This window comes from Bison bison, unplaced genomic scaffold, assembly GCF_000754665.1.
Source record: "Bison bison bison isolate TAMUID 2011002044 unplaced genomic scaffold, Bison_UMD1.0 scf7180017864382, whole genome shotgun sequence".
Taxonomy (NCBI): Eukaryota; Metazoa; Chordata; class Mammalia; order Artiodactyla; family Bovidae; genus Bison; species Bison bison.
In genome coordinates, this window is record NW_011494954.1 from 4,827,973 (window position 1) to 4,847,098 (window position 19,126).

A 19,126-nucleotide genomic window follows, 5' to 3' on the forward strand; every position below is an offset into this window, starting at 1 on the left:
TGATTTTGGAGCCCAGAAAATAAAGTCTCTCACTGTTTCCATTATTTCCCCATCTATTTGCCATGGAGTGATGGGACCAGATGCCATGATCTTTGTTTTCTGAATGTTGAGTTTTAAGCCAACTTTTTCACTCTTCTCTTTCACTTTCATCAAGAGGCTCTTTAGTTCTTCACTTTCTGCCGTAAAGGTGGTGTCATCTGGATATCTGAGGTTATTGATATTTCTCCCGGCAAACTTGATTCCAGCTTGTGCTTCATCCAGCCCAGCATTTCTCATGATGTAGTCTGCATGTAAATTAAAAAAGCAGGGTGACAATATACAGCCTTGACATACTCCTTTCCCAGTTTGGGACCAGTGTGTTGTTCCATGTCCAGTTCTAACTGTTGCTTCTTGGCCTGCATACAGATTTCTCAGGAGGCAGGTAAGGTGTTCTGGTATTCCCATCTCTTTAAGAATTTTCCACAATTTGTTGTGATCTACACAGTGAAAGGCTTTGACATAATCAATAAAGCAGAAGTAGATGTTTTTCTGGAATTCTTTTGCTTTTTCGATGATCCAGTGGATATTGGCAATTTGATCTCTGGTTCCTCTGCCTTTTCTAAATCCACCTTGAACATCTGGAATTTCATGGTTCACATGAAATTCTGGCATGAGCCTGGCATGCAGAATTTTGAGCATTACTTTGCTAGCATGTGAGATGAGTGCAATTGTGTGGTAGTTTGAACATTTTTTGTCATTTCCTTTCTTTGGGATTGGAATAAAAACTGACCTTTTCCAGTCCTGTGGCCACTGATGAGCTTTCCAAATATTTGCTATAATGGTTAATAAGAATCCTTACTGCCTTATCAAAATCGGTGCCATCCCTTCTGTTGCAGATGATGGATTCTTTTAGTTTTCTTTGCATCAAGCTGGAGATACTGGGAGCCGGACTGTGAGCCTATTTTATACCAATGGAGTGGGTCAGAGACAAGTTCAACAGGTGACTGCAGACTGTTCAGATAAAGATATTTAGTTCACAATGTTTGATATTTGACCCTAATAAGTATCTTTCCTATATGTTTTGTTTGTGATAATTCATTTAATCTTCACAACAACAATGTGAAGTAGGTGCTATTTGTAACTCTTTTATACAGGTGAAAAAAATAACCCCAAGGGCCAGGTTGACCTTGGTAGCCACTAAGCTCTATAGCCTCTCGTATGTAAGGCCATTCTGGAAATCAGACTGGCCTGCTTTCAGAAAAGTACTGAACAGTCTTCAGTCACGAGGCAGTGGGTTTTCATCATTGACTAGTAGGGTTGCCGGCTGAAACACAGACTCTCCAGTTACAGTAAACATTATCATTGCTTATCTAAAATCCAAATTTAATTGTGTCTAATATTTTTATTGATTAAATCTGGCAACTCTATCAGGGCCCACCAGTTATTAGCTTAGAGACTTTTGGGAGACATAATTTTATCTCTACTCTGACAACTCCAGTAGTTTGTGATTCTGTGGTTCATTCAGCTAAAACCATCACAGCCTTAGCGAGACATATGAAATGTCTAATTAAGACAAGACTCTGAAACTTGATTCCATGACTCTACCTCTTACATAGACAAGGAAGGTTCAGGTCTTGGGGGAGAGGAAGTCACAGGCTCTATGAAGGTGATTCCTAAACATTTACATTCCATGATGTTCTTACAGCTTATAGCACCCCAACCTCACCTCATCCAAACAGAGACAAGATTTTCAAACTGCTCACAAGTAAATGCCACTAAAAGCCCTGTCCTTCACATAGCGACCTCCATGGCCTATTCCAGACACAAATCACACAACACTTACAGACTGGTGCCCTTTAACAGTTGCTTCCTCAGGCTCTGCTTGCTTGCGTATATGAATTCTTGAACTTCATACTCTTCCAGAATACTCTTCTTCCAAAATCTTCTTAAACTTATCAAGCCACCTTTCTCCCTATCTTGTAACCCTTTCACACTGTGATACTAGACATGCATTTAATGACTATAATATGCTATTTATAAACTCAGCTTCTCCTTTCTATTTTTTCCTTCTTTTATATAAAGTCATTTTTCTCTACTGTATAAGAAATACACGCTCTTTATTGAAGATTTAGACAACTCGGAAAAGTGAGAAAATGAAAAATCTCCCACAGTATCACTATCCAAATGCAGCTGCCCCAAATGCATTTTGTTTTGTTTCTTTGCAGCTTTTTTTCCTACACATGATTTTCTGGTTTGGTTTTCATTGGGAATATGTCTGCTGTGATATTTCTCCTCTTTGGGCTTTTGTAGTCTCATCTGAAAATGAGCTTGTTGGACTAGGTAAATTCCAAGGTCATTTCCAACACTAACATTCTGTTTTTGTCTTTATCAGAGAACTTGGAGACTATTTGTGTTTGGAGTCTATTTTTGTACTGTAAAGGGAAGTGAGGATATTTGAGACAGGTAGGGGCATTTGTCATGGATGTTAGTTGGATTACATCTGGGGTTTTGTGTTCAACTGTGGGCCATACCATGGAAATTGGATGTTTTACAAACTGTGATGAGAATATAAAGTTGGTGCAATGTTTCTAGAGGGCAATTTGGTAATATAAATAAAAAGTCTTAAAAGTTTTCAGGTCAGTGGATTTATCCTAAGAGGAAAAATAATGTTTTTGTTATATAGATATTCACAACATTTTTATTTTATTTTAATTAACATTTTTTTATTTTTAAATTTTATATTTTTGGCTGTGCTGTGCAGCACATGGTATCTCAGTTCCTCAGTCAGGGATCTAACCTGTGCCCCCTGTGTTGGAAGTGCAGAGTCTTAACCACTGGACTGCCAGGGAAGTCCCCACAGCATTTTTAATTAATTAAAAAAATTTTGGTAAAATGCATGACATTAAACTGAATACATTATAATATAGCAATACAAAGAAATAGTATGTGGTCATTAAAATGATATATTGAAAGAAAACAGATAAAAACTAATACAGTGCGATTCCATTTATATAAAGTTCAAAAATATCTATGACATTCTTTGCAGGGGGCAGTGAATAGAAGAGGGCACAGGGGGACATAGCCAATGGACCTCCAGGGAAGTCCCCTCATTATATTTTATTGAAAGTTTCCTGGATGGAAAAATATCTCCTCCCTTGCCTTCTATGACACCATTTTTTCTTGTTTTCTGCTTTTTTCTCTTTCATTCTCTGGCTCTGGCAGAGGTATTTCCAAGCCTCCAGATCTCAAATTTCCTCTAGCCTCCTTCTACTCAAGCCCATTGGGTGATCTCTCCTGCATACATGGCCTCACCTAACATTGCTGTCCTGCTGAATTCCATGTCTCTATCTACAGCCAGAACTTGCATTCTAGGTACCAGATCTCAAAAACCTCTTGTTTAATGGACTTTACTTCTGGATGTCCCATTAACATCTCAATTTTGAAATGTGTAAAACTGAACTCTTTATGACTCCCCCAAATCCACTTCTTCCCACATTCCTTATCTCCTTGAATGGCATCTCTTGCCACTTTCTACCCCCTCACGTCTGGGGCTCCCTCTTGCACACTTGTTCCCTCTCTGTGCCATAGGCCCATCCCAAGTTTTTTTCCCACTTGCACTTGGCCAATTGCTTTTCTCCCTCAGGACACAGTTCTGATGCCCCCTCCCCACCCCATCATCCCCACTCCGTCTTTCTCTCCACCACCTATGTTTCTACCACTGCATGTACCAAGCTATTCTTTGTCACCTTTCCACAGCACAAACTCCTTGAGACCAGGAAGCCTTGCCTCTCATCTTTGTAAGCTTAAGTCTATCATTTTGTTGATATATAGCAGAAACTCAAAAAAGATGTCAAATGAACTAATGAACGTAACCCCAAAATATATATATACCTAATGGAAGAATTTAATTAGTGGCAGGGGAACAGATTTATCATTAGGGGAGTTTAAGCAACCCCCTTAAAGTCTATGTATCATTTAGCATAGGCTATTTTTTCTTTCACCTCAGTACTGAATCATTGAGATTAATACGGAGTCAAGGGCTCCGTCTAACCCAGGAAAAAACCCCAGAAGCACCAAGCTTCCTCAGGTCCAACCAGCACCAAATCCTCAAATATTTGCTAGTTGTTGCCCTTGGCCTTCGGAAACAGTTTTCATGGGGCTCACAAAAAGATACTCACAATATGTCTTAGTAAAAGATGCAATGTATATTCTGAAATCATTGTGCTTTGGGAGGGGTTCGGTAATGATTCAAATAATTTCATGGGTTCAAATTGCTTTCTCTTTTGAAGTTAATACATAATTTCATTAGATATCACCTCACAGTGGTCAGAATGGCCATCATCAAAAAAATCTACTAACAATAAATGCTGGAGAGGATGTGGAGAAAAGGGAACCTCTTGCATAATTGGTGGGAATGTAAATGGATACAACCACTATGGAGAACACAATGGAGATTTCTTAAAAAACTAGGAATCAAACTACCATATGACCCAGCAATCTGACTCCTGGGCATATGCCCTGAGAAAGCCATAATTCAAAAAGACACATGTACCCCAGTGTTAATTGCAACATTACTTACAATAGCCAGGACATGGAAACAACTTAAATTTCCATTGACAGAAGATGGATAAAGAAGATGTGGTACATATGTACAGTGGAGTATTACCCAGCCATAAAAAGAAATGAAATCGAGTCATTTGTAGTGATGTGGATGAACCTAGAGTCTGTCATACAGAGTAAAGTAAGTCAGAAAGAGAAAGATAAATATTGTATATTAATGCATATGTATAGAATCTACAAAAATGCTACTAATAAACCTATTTACAGGGCAGGAATAGAGATGCAGACATAGAGAACGGGTTTGTGAACACAGAGGGGGAAGGAGAGGGTGAGAGGAATTGAGAAAGTAGCACTGACTTATATGCACTATCATGTGTAAAACAGATAGCTGGTAGGAAGCTGCTGTATAACACAGGGAGCTCAGCCTGGTGCTCAGTGACGACCTAGAGGGGTGGGAAGAGGGGGTGCAGGAGGGAGGCTCAAGGGGGACAGGACGTATGTTTACACATTGCTGATTCACGCTATTGTACTGCAGGAACTAAAATGGCATTGTAAAGCAATTATACTCCAATTAAAAAAGTAAAATTTAAAAAGTGCTTTTACCAAAAAATGGGATTTCACATAACTGGTAGAGACATAGCTGGGGCACTCAGAGTTCTTTTCATCGATATGCATTTGTCATTATTTTGTCATTGTTTTCAGACATCAATAGCTAGATATAAAGGAACAAAGTAAAACGGAAAATTGAAGTACTTATTAAAATAATTATGGCAAACTCTTCCCTCATCTACCATATTCTTACAACTTCACCTAGATTTTGGCCTCCTCATCATATATTTACATATGCTTCTAGAGCATGTGCTTTGAAGTCTGAAAAACTTGTTCTGAGAGGAAAGTTACTTAACCTTCCTAAACCATTCCTTCAACAGTAAAATGGGGAAGAATATGAGTACTGATGATTGGTCTGAGGATTAAATAATATAATATGTATAAAGATGCCACAGTGTATGGAACATAGTAAGTCCTCATTATATGTTAGTTTTAATATTGCTATGTGGTAAATAAAATATTTTTGAGGTAGAGGATGGGAACTTTGGCTTATTCAGTTGCCTTCACACTTCATTTCCCTGGGGTCATGTCTCTATTGTACATGCTTCCAGTTGAGAAAACAATTGGCAATGTGTCAACTCATTGGCTACTCAAACTTGGGGCAAACAGAGACCAATATTAATTTGCCATGTAAAAGAAATCCAGAGAGGCTAGGAGGGGAGTGTCCAAGATGGCAGAGTAGAAGGACCCTAAGCTCATCTCCTCTCACGAGCATACCAAAATCATATCACTCTGCAGAATGACCATTGTTGAAAAAGACTTAATCCTACCAGAAAAGTTCCACTACAGCTAAAGACATAAAGACAGAACCATGACGAGACTGTTGGAGGTGCAGACTCAAGATTTAATAAAATCTCACACCTTCAGTGGACAACCCACAAACTGGAGAATAATTATGTTATAGAGAGGCTAAGGGATAGGTTCAAGGGCACACATGGCCTGGACACAAACACAGGATTTTGGGTGTTCTCTCATCGCCAGTGCTGGGTTTTGAGTCTGTAGTGTCTGCCAGTGTCCACTGACCATTCTTCGTGAGTCTTGGAACAAGCAAAAGGGGGCTTTCAGTGAGTTAAGCCTGAAGACATGGCCTTGACTGAGTGAACAGGCTCAGTACCTAAAACTTCATGAGGTGACTCTGTCTGTGAGTTAATGGTATTTTCAAAAAGATCTCAATAAGTGGGTAGGGAGACAGTGAGTATGAGGCTGTGAGATCTTCACTTTACCTGGTAAAACTTACTCACCTGTGCTCTTTCCTTTGTTAGCAATAATTAGTCCTCCTGGAGGACTCCACTAACTCAGCAACATTTTTATTTCCTTTGAGGAAGTAATTTTAAAAATGTGGGAAAAAACCCTTATGCCATGTCATGCAGTGTTCCAAGGATTGTTTAATGTCTCTTTGAACCTCACAGTTGTTTAAGCATAGTGAACCCTTTATTAATTTGATCTGTTTAAGTGAAGAAAGTGTTTTGTTCTAGCCAAACCATACTTAGAGTTTTTTTGCAGTGAAAAGGTTTATATAATTAAGTAGGTTTATTGTCAGCACACAATGCCTGCATTTCTCCAACATTAGAAAGATATCCACTGGTGTGTAAATGTAACTGAGGTTGTCTTGGAAAGTGGCCCAATGTTTCTCTTCCATTACTCCCATCTTGAATGGCCTGGACTTTGAAAATATAGGTGTTGGTCAGAGTGAGTGTCAACACTCACCTGGGCCCCTTCAGGGGAGAAAGAGCTGAGGCGATCACACGACTATGTCTAGAACGGCATGATCTCTCACAGTTAGGGCAGCCGGGCCTTGGAGTCACATGGGAATATTTCTCTATGTGAGCCCAGCCTAGCTCATGAGTTGGGTGTTTTTTCTTCATAGTGGAAACTCAACCAAGTCTAGTGTGGGTTTTCTTAGTCTAATCTAGTGATTTCTGATAGTCAGAAATCTTGATGGTCCAGTTCTTTGTGTCCTTCTCCCAACTCCTATGTTAAATCCTAAGGGCCCATGTGATGGTATTAGGAGGTGGAGCCTTTGGCAGGTGTTGAGGTCATGAGGGTGGAGCCTTCATGAATAGGATTCTTGTTGTTTAGTTGCTAAGTCTTGTCTGACTTTTGGACTGTAGCCTGCTGGACTCCTCTCTCCATGGGATTTTCCAGGCAAGAATACTAGAGTAGGTTTCCATTTCTTTCTCCAGGGGACCTTCCTGACCCAGGGATCTAACCTATGTTTCCTGGATTAGCAGGCAGATTCTTTACCATTGAGCCACCAAAGAAGCCCCGTGAATAGGGTTAGTGGTAAAAAATCCACTTGCCAAGCAGGAGATGCAAGGGACGTGGATTCGATGTCTAGGTCAGGAAGTTCCCCTGGAGGAAGAAATGGCAACTCACTCCAGTATTCTTGCCTGGAATATTCCATGGACAGAGGAGCCTGGTACTACATATCCATAGGACCACAAAGAGTTAGACAGGACTGAGCACACATTATATTACAAACTAATACATTAATAAGCATTATGTTATAAACCAACAACATAACATAATGAAGAGGTGAATAATTTAGAGTCAGACACGACTTAGGGGCTAAACAACAATAATCACAGTTAAGCTATTACCTATTACTTGGGGCCTCCCTGGTGGCTCAGAGGCTGCAGAGAGCTCCCGAGCCCCTTCCACCATGTAAGGACACTGTGAGAAGATGGATACATAGGAGCCAGGAGATGGGTTCTTGCCAGTCACTGAATCTGTTGATGTTCTGATCTTGCATTTCCTGTCTCTAGAACAGTGAGAAACAAGTTTCTGCTTTTTAGTCTATGCCATGTCCAAGCCCAAACGGACTTAGACAAGCTCAAAGTTCAGTCTCCAAGTCAGGGCTGTCTCCCGTTTGGAGGGTTTTCTTTGCTCTTCCTCTAGTCCTAGTCTTGCCAGTGCTGTTGGGCCCTGAGGCGTCCCCTCTACCTTCCATTCAGCCCTGCTCTGGAGTCTCCAGCGGACCTCCTGATGCATTCCTCTTTCCCAGCTCTAACAAGCACCCACACTTTCTTTTCAGGCCTCCCTTGCACCACTGGGTACAGAGAAACATTCAGAACCTTTCCAGACCCACAGGAGCCCAGAGAAAGGGGGACTTTCAGGAGATGCACCCCTTTTTCCTGACCACTTCCTCCTATTTGTAAGGTTCTTTGCTTTTCAAAGGACAAGTCAAAACAAGGCACAAGGGACTATTTTCCTCCAAGATCTTCCAAACCCTAAGTCTGGGGGTTTTTCATACAGCTGCTCAACAACGCTCCCCCAAATCCAATTAACCCCAGGTTTCTCAAAGTGTGGTTCACAGACTCTGGTCCCCTGTTTTCATTACAACACTAAGAGGTTATTTGCTTTTCACTGATGGTGAAAAAGCACTGGCTGTAAACCTGCAGTGCCAATAAAAGCCAATTATTCTAGTATTCTTCACCACCATAAACTCACCGTGAAAGAAAGAAAGAAAAAAAATTGCCAGTTTTACTTAAGAATGCTCTTGATGATGCAATGAAAAAGTTTAATGTTGACCCTTAAATACTTGTCACTGTAATATTTTGTGTAACAAAATGGGAAGACGTGTCGATACTTCAGCACACCAGGTACATTTAATGGTTTTCTCAAGAAAAGCACCGTGTGATTGCTTGAGTTGTGGAACTAGCTGTTTTTTTAGTTGAACGCATTTTTCCCTTCTGAAAGACTGAATGGCTGATAAAACTCTGGTTTTTCAGACTTGAGTATCTGGCAGACATTTTCTAGAAAAGTAATAAAGTAAGTTGGTCACTTCAAGGAAAACAACTGGCAGCATCTTTGTTAATAATAAAATCCAAGCTTTTGACCCTGGATCCACCATTTATTTGCAAATTACTTAACTCTCTGATGTCTTACTGGAAAAGTAGGATGGTGATAATATTCCAGAGAGTGGATACAAGTATTAAGCAAGATAACATTATAAAGCATTTTATACAGTGCCTGCTGTGTATTAAGTAAGTGTGCAATAAATATTGGTTTCTATTATAGCTCGATCAAGTTAAAATAATCAGATTTGGTTTCCATTTGTAATTTGACCAAATATCCGAGTCAGTTCTACCAAAAATGTTAACCTGATCCCCAAGAAAATCCTTGCTAAAAATTAGATTTATTCTTGTTCTTTAATAAGAGGTCAACTGTGAAATCACAATAGACCACAGTAAAATGACAGGCATTGAGATAATAGATTTTAAGCAAAAATTCTCATTTGTCTAATCTTTCTCCAGGAAGTAAATAGGAAAAGTAGGGCAGTGGTTAGAAAATGCACAGAGTAACACAAAATATTACACAAGTACTTCCCAAAGCTTACTCTGTAAAAGCAGTGGATGAGCACCAATACCAAAATACACAAGGCCACCTGTGTTCCTGCTATCCTGAAAGCCACAGCCATTGAATGATGTCTTGATTATTATGCCAGTAGTCTGCTTATTTAACTTATATGCAGAGTACATCATGAGAAATGCTGGGCTGGAGGAAGCACAAGCTGGAATCAAGATTGCCGGGAGAAATATCAATAACCTCAGATATGCAGATGACACCACCCTTATGGCAGAAAGTGAAGAAGAACTAAAGAGCCTCTTGATGAAACTGAAAGAGAGTCAAAAAGTTGGCTTAAAGCTCAACATTCAGAAAACAAAGATCATGGCATCTGGTCCCATCACTTCATGGCAAATAGATGGGGAAATAGTGGAAACAGTGTCAGACTTTATTTTTCTGGGCTCCAAAATCACTGCAGATGGTGATTGCAGCCATGAAATTAAGATGCTTACTCCTTGGAAGGAAAGTTATGACCAACCTAGACAGCATATTAAAAAGCAGAGATGTTAGTTTGCCAACAAAGGTCCATCTAGTCAAGGCTATGGTTTTTCCAGTGGTCATGTATGGATGTGAGAGATGGACTATAAAGAAAACTGAGCACCGAATAATTGATGCTTTTGAACTGTGGTGTTGGAGATGACTCTTGAGAGTCCCTTGGACTGCAAGGAGATCCAACCAGTCCATCCTAAAGGAGATCAGTTCTGGGTCTTCATTGGAAGGACTGCTGTTGAAGATGAAACTCCAATATTTTGGCCACCTGATACGAAGAGCTGACTCATTGGAAAAGTCCCTGAGGCTGGGAAAGATTGAGGGCAGGAGGAGAAGGGGACACCAGAGGATGAGATGGTTGGATGGCATCACTGACTCGATGGACATGGGTTTGGGTGGACTCCTGGAGTTGGCGATGGACAGGGAGGCCTGGCGTGCTGCAATTAATGGGGTCGCAAGAGTTGGACACGACTGAACGACTGAAGTGAACTGAACTGAAGTCTCTCACTTCACCTGTAACATGAGATGATTGTCCAAACTGAAGCACTTCTACCAAGGCTTTGGGTACAGATTAATGGGAATTTAGGCTATGTTACATTTGGGGAATAGGCAGGCCATGAAAAGCAGAGAAGAGTAAAAGAAGCCAAAATAGTTTGGATAATAGCAAGATAATGATTGAGACATTTATAAAAGAAAAAAGGAAAGAAATATACCAGAAAAGGTTGTGAAAAACTGTAGGAGCCTGTTAATGGGATGTCATCTTTATGATATTTTTACATTTTCCAAATAATTTTCTGTTTTCGACAATGATTGCATCCCAGTCTTGTACATCAGCATTGTCCTTATATCTTGTTTGTGAGCAACCTTAGAATCTTTTTCAATCTTTTTGATCATCAGGCTTTATCCTGTGAGATCCCTTATCTAGTCTTTGGAAGGCATTTCTCTATAAATAGATACAGAACTCTGTTCTTCATGAACAAAGAGGTTGTAATAGTCACACAACATTCAAAGGGCTAACAAGGTCCATCTTCGTCACTTTCCCTTTGGTCCAGACGGTACACTCTCCCTGAACACTTTTTTGACTCAGATGGCAGGCAGTGCAATTACTTGTCCCCACTTAAAACTATTTTGCAAATGAGCAAGAAATAGCCAGCTTGAGGATGGAGAGGAGTTGGTGTTGCTTGTTCTCTGTAAGAAGGCAGCAGCCATATGGTATAAGAAGTGTCTGATTAGGCTCACAATTAACCTAAAAGCTATCCTGCCAGAAGCAGCTACAACAGCAGCAACCTGTCTGTCAGTTCCAGTCCAGGAATTCTAACTGCTATTTCAGTTGTTATGGAAACTGACCACACTGCTTCCTAAAAAATTCATTGTTCCAGCGAATATTAGTCATTCTGGGGCATCTAAATGAGTGATGCAGACACAGGGATGGAGGAGCACAGAGGAGGAAGGCTAGAGATTAGAGAAGACCTCACAGAGACAGGCTTCCCTGGTGGCTCAGCTGGTAGAGAATCGCCTGTAATGCGGGACACCTGGGTTTGATCCCTGGGTGGGAAGATTCCCTGGAGAAGGGAAAGGCTACCCTTTCCAGTATTCTGGCCTGGAGAATTCCATGGACTCTGTAGTCCATGGGGCCGCAAAGAGTTGGAGATGACTGAGTGACTTTCACTCCACACAGAGACCTGACTTTGGAGCAGAATTAGCCAGGGGAGAAGACATTTTAAGAGAGAGGACTGGCAAAAGTGAGGGAACTTCAAGAGATAATAGCGGTGCAGGTGGGCTTGGGGTTGCAGACTCGTGTGGGTGGAGTGGAAAAGGGGAAGACACGTGGAAAAGGGGAAGCTGACTCTTGTGGATTAAAGCTCATCAAAACTGTTATGGGTATATCGATGGCATCCTGAGTGTTTTTATGAGCTACAAATTGACCTGCAACAATACAGCCTTAAAATACCATCCTGCCATCTGCTGAGAAAGTACTGTTGACCCTTGAACAATGCGTGGGGTGCTATAGGGGTGCTATATGCCTCCACACCCCCCGCCACACAGTTGACAATCCATGTATGACTTGGATTGTCAGCTCTCTGAATACTTTGTTCCTATGACTCCATGATTCTGAATCAGTGGATTTACCCAACCTGGGCTAGGTAATACTGTAGTATTTACTATTAAAAAAAATCAGTGCATAAGTGGTTCTGGGCAGTACAAAGCTGTGCTATTCAAAGCTTAACTGTATTTAGAACAAAGGTGTTAATTTTCAAGCAGAATCCAGTAAGCAGCCTAGAAGAAGAACCATCTTTTTTTCTTTTATTGCAGTTGCTTTGTACCTTCTACAGTGCAAACAGTAAGCTGAAATTTTTTTTTTTTTTTTACTATAACAGTGACTGAATAACAAGTTGAAGTACAGGAGAGTTTGGTTGATATATATACATATAAAAATAAATCCTTTATTCAGGGAAGCAGTTCTTAGTGTGGTCTGTGGACCCTTGAGGGTCTTAAGGTTTGTCTGATGCCATATTTATATCATACTATTTCATTTTCTGAAGGGCACAAAGTTAGTAACAGGTGAGCTGAGATCTTTAGCTAGACCTGGCTAGATAGAAGCAGTATTTGAAAATACAATCGAAATTCAACTATAGTGCTAAACAACAGGTGAATCTGAAATAATATTATTCCCAGAGACAATAACAACAACCACAAAATATGCTGTACTATTTTTAAAAGCTTCTTTTTGTATTATTAAAAATACAGACTTCTATGTGATAGTAAAGACTCAATCTTTGGATTCCTGAACTTCAAGTTTAGAAAGTCTCCCCTCTTCCTATTTGGCCCCTAAGATAAAAGCTGAACAGAAAAAGTATAATTTATTGTGTATAGTCTAGATGCCGAGGTAATTAATTAAAATTTGTGTGGAAAGGGGAATTTCCTTCAAGATTGTGATGTGAGCTTCTCTTCAGTAAGGAGTAGATATAATGTGCTTCAAGTTTCTGAAAAGAATGTGGAATAAGTGCAACAACAGTCCATCCAGCTCCCTGGACTAAGGTCAGCTAGAGACAAGCAGGTCAGGAACAAAACTCAGTTGAGCTTAAGAATTCTCAGCACTTAGACAACGCTGTTCTCTTGGCTAGAATTCTTCCTCTCACCTCCTACTAATCTTTTCAGTCACCCATCGCTTCTTTTAGTTGCCTGCTTAAATATCACTTCCACAGGGCCTTTCCTGATTACCCATTTTTTACCCCAAACACTCTACCTAACTTGTTCACTGTTTCAGCTCTTTGTTTCCTTCCTGATGCTTTTCAAGGTGTGTGATAATAATTTGATAAGTTCTCCTTTTCCTCTAAGATGGAAGCTCTGTGATCCCTGCTCACTGTCCAGCACAGGTCCAATTTTCAGTAAGTAGCTGGTGGCTGATTAAACATGGTGGACAGTCTGGGGTGGCAACCCACATAAATTGGTGGTGGGATGCGGAAGGCCCTGGAATGGGGAACTACAGCCATGGACCCTGATCTCCTTTCTGCCACTAGTTGTTAGCATGACATTGATCAAATCCCTTAAAGTCTCTGGGACTCAGTTTCCTCATCTGAAAATGAGGGAGATGTACTGAGAGATTTCCAAGGAAGCATCCTGACTTCAGAGTGTAAGATTCTAAGTGTATCTGATTATTTTTCTAGGGTGATGATAACTGTTGTTTTTTTTTTTTCCCCACTCACTGAGGAGGTGTGGACCTTTTCATTATTTCTGAATATAAATAGGTATTTTCTGAAAAATGTACGGGTGGGTATATTAACTTTTCTGTAGACTTCAGGAACTAGAAGGAAAAGCACTAAGTTTTCGGAGGTTCTCTGACAACGCTTTGTCCTATTCTGTGTAGTTTTAATGCTGCACAACTAGACCCATTTATTCCCATGAGAAAAACTGGAAATCTGGCTCTCACACTAATTAGCTCTATGACCTTGGACAAGGTCCTTAAACTTCTGAGGCTCACTTTTCTTGTCTGTGTAATAGATATGTAATAGGGATGGATTGCCAACCTATAGGATTGTGTAAGGACCAAAGGAGATAATTTGGAACTTGAAAAGTGTTCAGAAAATGCTGGTTAAACCCAAATGAATGTTATCCCTTAATGAGTTTCCCAATGAGTTTCACTGTACGAGAGCATAAAACCAACAAAATTGTTTTTATTGTTAGCTACATGGAATGCAGGGTATGGTTATTAAGGTATATTTGAATGTGTGGTCACTGATGTATATAGTTCAGGGAGGAACAGATCATTGTTCAAACAGAAAAGGTGTTAGATTTTAACAGACGGCATCCTCTTACCCATGGGATTATAATATATTTTATTATCATAGAACTAAATTCAGGAGTTTGCCATTCCTTAGACTCCTGCTTTGTCTCTGCTGAAAAGACACAAAGCCAGAGCAATATAAAACTGTATAAATGAGAGGAAAAATATGGAATCCTCAGGGGTATAATCTTGACTAAAAAAGGTGCAGGTCTTCAAAAACGGTTGAGAAATGAATAGTCTTCCTTCTGTACCACATTGTTATAATCAGCAGTTACAACTGAAAATTTGAGAGCTGTTACTCACCAATCATGAAAATAATTTTACACTTTTTCAAGTCTTCCATGAAACCTTTAAAATAAGAATAATTTAAGTTATACACCAAGAAAAACTGTATTGAAACCCTGGTTTTATAATGTATAGTGTAGTATTATATAATATTCTATTCTGTATTATAGTATACAGTATTATCTATCTATCTGTCTATATATATAATACATATAGAATAGAGCATAGAGCTGAAACAAAAATTACAAAGGTGGTGAGTGAGAACTAAATCTTGGGAGCCACTGCTTTAAGACAAAGAAATGATTAGGGATTTTTGGCAAAGTGCAAAACTCTATAGAGTCTGTGGAGCCCTAAAAGATTTCCAGTTGTCATGTGGTGTCAGGAGGTGTTTATTTATATACACAATGCTACATTTCGGCAGGAATCCACTATTGAGTGAGTGAAAGGCCCAACTTCACCAGAGACAGAGGTAGTAGAGAGAGGGGGCAGTTGGGAGGGGGAGAGAGTGGTGCGTGAAGAATTGAGTTCAGGGTAGAAGAGGAAGAAGAAAAGGGAGAAAGAGCTGGAAATAGAAGCAAAAGATGAACTTGGGGGTCTTTGCAACCATTTGTTTTTCACACTAAAGGGCTTTTTTTTTTTTTTAATTAAACAGACGCTTCATTCTTTTTACAGAATAGCCCATGGTGATGGGAAAATTCTATATTATCTGGAGCCTTCCATTAAGGCAATGTGGGAGACCTGGGTTCGATCCCTGAGTTGGGAAGATTCCCTGGAGAAGAGAATGGCTACCCACTCCAGTATTCTGGACTGTGCAGTCCATGGGTTTGCAAAGAGTTGGACACGACTGAGTGACATTCACTTTCACTTTCATTAAGGCAGATAGAATAATGCTCTCAACATGTTGGGCCAAATAGTCATTTCAAGTTCTTCAGACTTTCAGTTTACTTTTTTTTAGTTTACTGTTATGGAATTGAGCAACTTTTAATCTATTTATAATGTAGGACAGTGGTTGCTATTATTATTACTATTAGTAGTATGGTTCTATATTAGTCCAGTTTTAACAAAGAATGATGATACATTCAGATAATGTGGTCATTACAAATTAAGTTTATATGAAGTTTTTAATGACACGGGAACATGCTTATGTTATGATAAGCACAAAATATTGGAGATAATGTTTGTATATACACATGTATTCTCAGCTATGTAAAAGTAGGTATATAGACAATACACTGGAATAAAAATAAACCAGAATGTTAACTGTGCTGATTTAGAGGTCATAAGGTTTTAGATGGCTCTTATTTTCTACCTTAAAAAGTTTTCCACATGAATGTGTGTTAATTCTGTAACCAGGAAAAAAGGAGACTTTATTCAGCAATCAGTCAATCCCTCTCCAGTTGGGACTGAGTTGATTATTTGCACTTGGCTTATGTTTAAGTGCCTTTTTCCCATGAATCACCATGATGTCATTGGGTGACTGCAATCTTCACATACTGCTCTTGCCATTATCATCAAATGACACTCTATCTACCTTCTCATGCTCATGGATCAGCAAGATTAGAGCTGGGGTTGTTTAGAAAGCCAATTCACTTACTTGTATGTGCTCACAGTCAATGTAAATATATTTCCATGGACCATAATTATAACAACATTTATTACAGAGTAGAAATGTTAGAAGGTAATTTTCCTAGAGCAATCATAAATGTTATCTTCTTTGGACAAAGTCAAATGTATGTTATTTTCTATTTCCAGTTCCATGTGGAGCTAATAACGGTTTTTTGTTTTTAGTTTTGGCAAGACTTTTAATGTGACAAAATTATGAAGTAGTATAATTTGGGTGATTCTTAGGTTGTATCCCAATGGCACACTACAGAGGAGCAACATTATGCAGGAAAAGGACTTTCACTTTCACTTTTTAGACTTAAAAGTCTAAAAAAGGACTTTTATTAGACATTCTTCTAATAAAATTTGAAGAATGTTGAATTAAAGTTAGCCAGTTCTCTTTCCTGCAGGACATGTGGGAGCCTTGCTGTGCTCTTATATATGTGAATCTTCCAAAGAGGATTGGGTGTTGTGTTTTTCAAACATTTTTACCAGTTACAAAGAGCATGAACTCTTTGAGCATCCTCTCTTCACTGAGCATCTCGGGGCTCATGTCCTCTGGGAGGTGAGGAAATACATCACTTAGTAAGGCATCACTTTGGTTCTTTACATGGACCAAGAGGGGAGAAATCCAGAATTCCAATCATAATCATGATCCCTGGCTGAGGGAAAAAAGTACATGCTCTTGGTAGGTTATTATCTCTTAGTGGTGTTTAATAAAAAAGATATGCTCAGAGCTACTAAAATGACAACTTTAGTCTGATCAGTAAAGGAAACTCACCTCCCATGGTGTCTTCTCCAAACACATTTAACTGGTCATCACCCTGTTTATTAAAAAAATAAAAATATTAGATGATAATACCAACAAGCATTGTGCTAAACTTCTTGCCGAGATGAATATACTTAACCTTCCAAACGGCTCTGTGAAAGAGGTACCATAACTGCCCACCTTTTACAGATGAAAACCATACTTATATCAAGAAGTTAGCTGCTCACAGTCACATAGCGAGGAACAAAGCCTGGGCTTCAACCTGGGCTGTTTGTGTCCAGAGTTAATGCTCCTTGTAACTGGTACAATATCATGCCTTCTTTTCCTTCGTGCATAACTACCTGTGGTCAGAAAAGCTGATGTAAAGAAGACAAAACCCTTAAGGACTTGAAGCTCACTGATAGGTGGAGTCACAGCTGCTTCACAAATAACTCCATGATTTACAGCTAGACTTAGCAAACTTTCTGGAAAGCACCAGAGAGTAAACATTTTCAGCATTGGGAGCCATGTGGTCTCACTATTTAGCCACCAGCCATACTTTGCTAATCCCGGAACGAAAGCATAAAATAAAGGAAGTTGGAATGACCAGATTTGATTGCCTCCCTTTAAAATTTTCATTTTCATTTTTAATCAAACAGTTACTCCATTCTCCTTATAGAAAAATACATGGTGTTTGGGGAAAAATCCAGAAAGAAAATTTGTAAAATTGCATTGGTGATTAATGACTGGTGACCTGAATGAGAAGGAAGTCCAAAAGGGAGGGGATACGTGTATATGTATGGCTGATTCATTTTGCTGTACAGTAGAAACTGACACAACAATTCAAAGTAACTATACTCCAATAAAAATTAGCTTTAAAAGAGGTACTGGCGAGATTCCTCACTCCTACCTGTGTCTCCATACACCCCATTTTCTCACTTCCTCATTGCTAGTAGGTAACCACTCACAGGGTTTTTTTTTTTTTTTATCTTTCCGTACACACAAAAGTTGATTTCCAGATATCTACGGATACACTTGAGTGTAAGTATAGAATCTTATCCCCTCCACTACACAGAAAGAAGCAAACATTACATGTGCACATATGTTTATAAAACACATGCTAATCTATGATAACACTATTCTTCCCTTTGCTTTCTCACTTATCAATATATTCTGGAGAAGTTTCTGTACCAGTACAGATGTTCTTGGTTACACAGTATTCTACCGTATGAAAGGTACCATAGTTGTTATTATTTCTAACTAGTTCTTTATTGATGGACCACTGAGTTGCTTGCAATCTTGGACTATTTTTCAAAAAGTAGAACAAAGAATAAACTCACATAAATGGCATTTCATATGTACATACTTGTAGGATAAATTCCCAGAGAGGGGGCTGTGCAAAGAATAAACATATTTATAAGCTGATAGATTTTCCAAACCATTCTCCCTAGATATTGTATAGTTTTTCAGGGACAACCTTTGGCTCATGCTTTGCTCTGGCCTCTTGCCTCTAATTTGCTACGATATAGGAGTCAGTTAAATGAGGTTGCTGGGTTGCATTAATGCTCCATTTAGATAAACTGCCACAAAAGCACTTTGTCTGAAAACAGAGCGTTGCAATCCTTTTTTAGAACATATGCCTTCAGGGCAACTTTACTGCCTGTCTTCTTAGATTTGCCTGTGTATCCAGAGCTATTCCAGGTGAGAGAAGAAGATTCAATGGAGTGGTTATTCAAGGACACATTTACATTAATGAACTCCTTTCCATGAATAGAAAAAAAGTCCATTATTCCTCAGTGAGCCTCCCCCTACTTCTGTTATTGAGATCATTCCATTTTTCAGCTGAAAGTATAGGGATGGTATAATCCATTTCTACCATCCCCTGTCCCTATTTTACAGATGAGGAAATTGATAGTTAGTGGTCACATGAGGGGTTCATGACCATGTCGTCATGTCCTTAGTGAGGCCAGGGTTGGGATGAAAACCACATCCCCTACCATATAGCCTGGCTAGTCCCATCAGCTTGGCTACCATCATGGATCTGTGAGTGTCCTGTTGCTCACCTGGCCAAGGGCTTCCCAGGTAGCTCAGCAGTAAAGACTCTGCCTGCCAATGCAGGAGACTCAGGTTCGATCCCTGGGTCAGGAAGATGCCCTGGAGAAGGAAATGCAACCCACTCCAGTATTCTTGCCTGGGACATCTCATGGACAGAGGAGCCTGGT

General features: G+C 39.6%; 1 protein-coding gene across 2 annotated transcripts in view; it reads right to left on the bottom strand.

The window, feature by feature from the left end:
• Window positions 1-19,126, bottom strand: part of AK5 (adenylate kinase 5) — a 263,180-nt gene that overhangs the window by 54,081 nt on the left and 189,973 nt on the right. For both annotated transcript variants that reach the window (XM_010857602.1, XM_010857603.1), the window contains exons 9-10: window positions 16,938-16,980; window positions 14,573-14,617 (exon numbers count right to left, since the gene is read on the bottom strand). In XM_010857602.1, coding sequence (XP_010855904.1) covers window positions 14,573-14,617; window positions 16,938-16,980 — 88 coding nt within the window. The remainder of the gene's footprint in view (window positions 1-14,572; window positions 14,618-16,937; window positions 16,981-19,126) is intronic.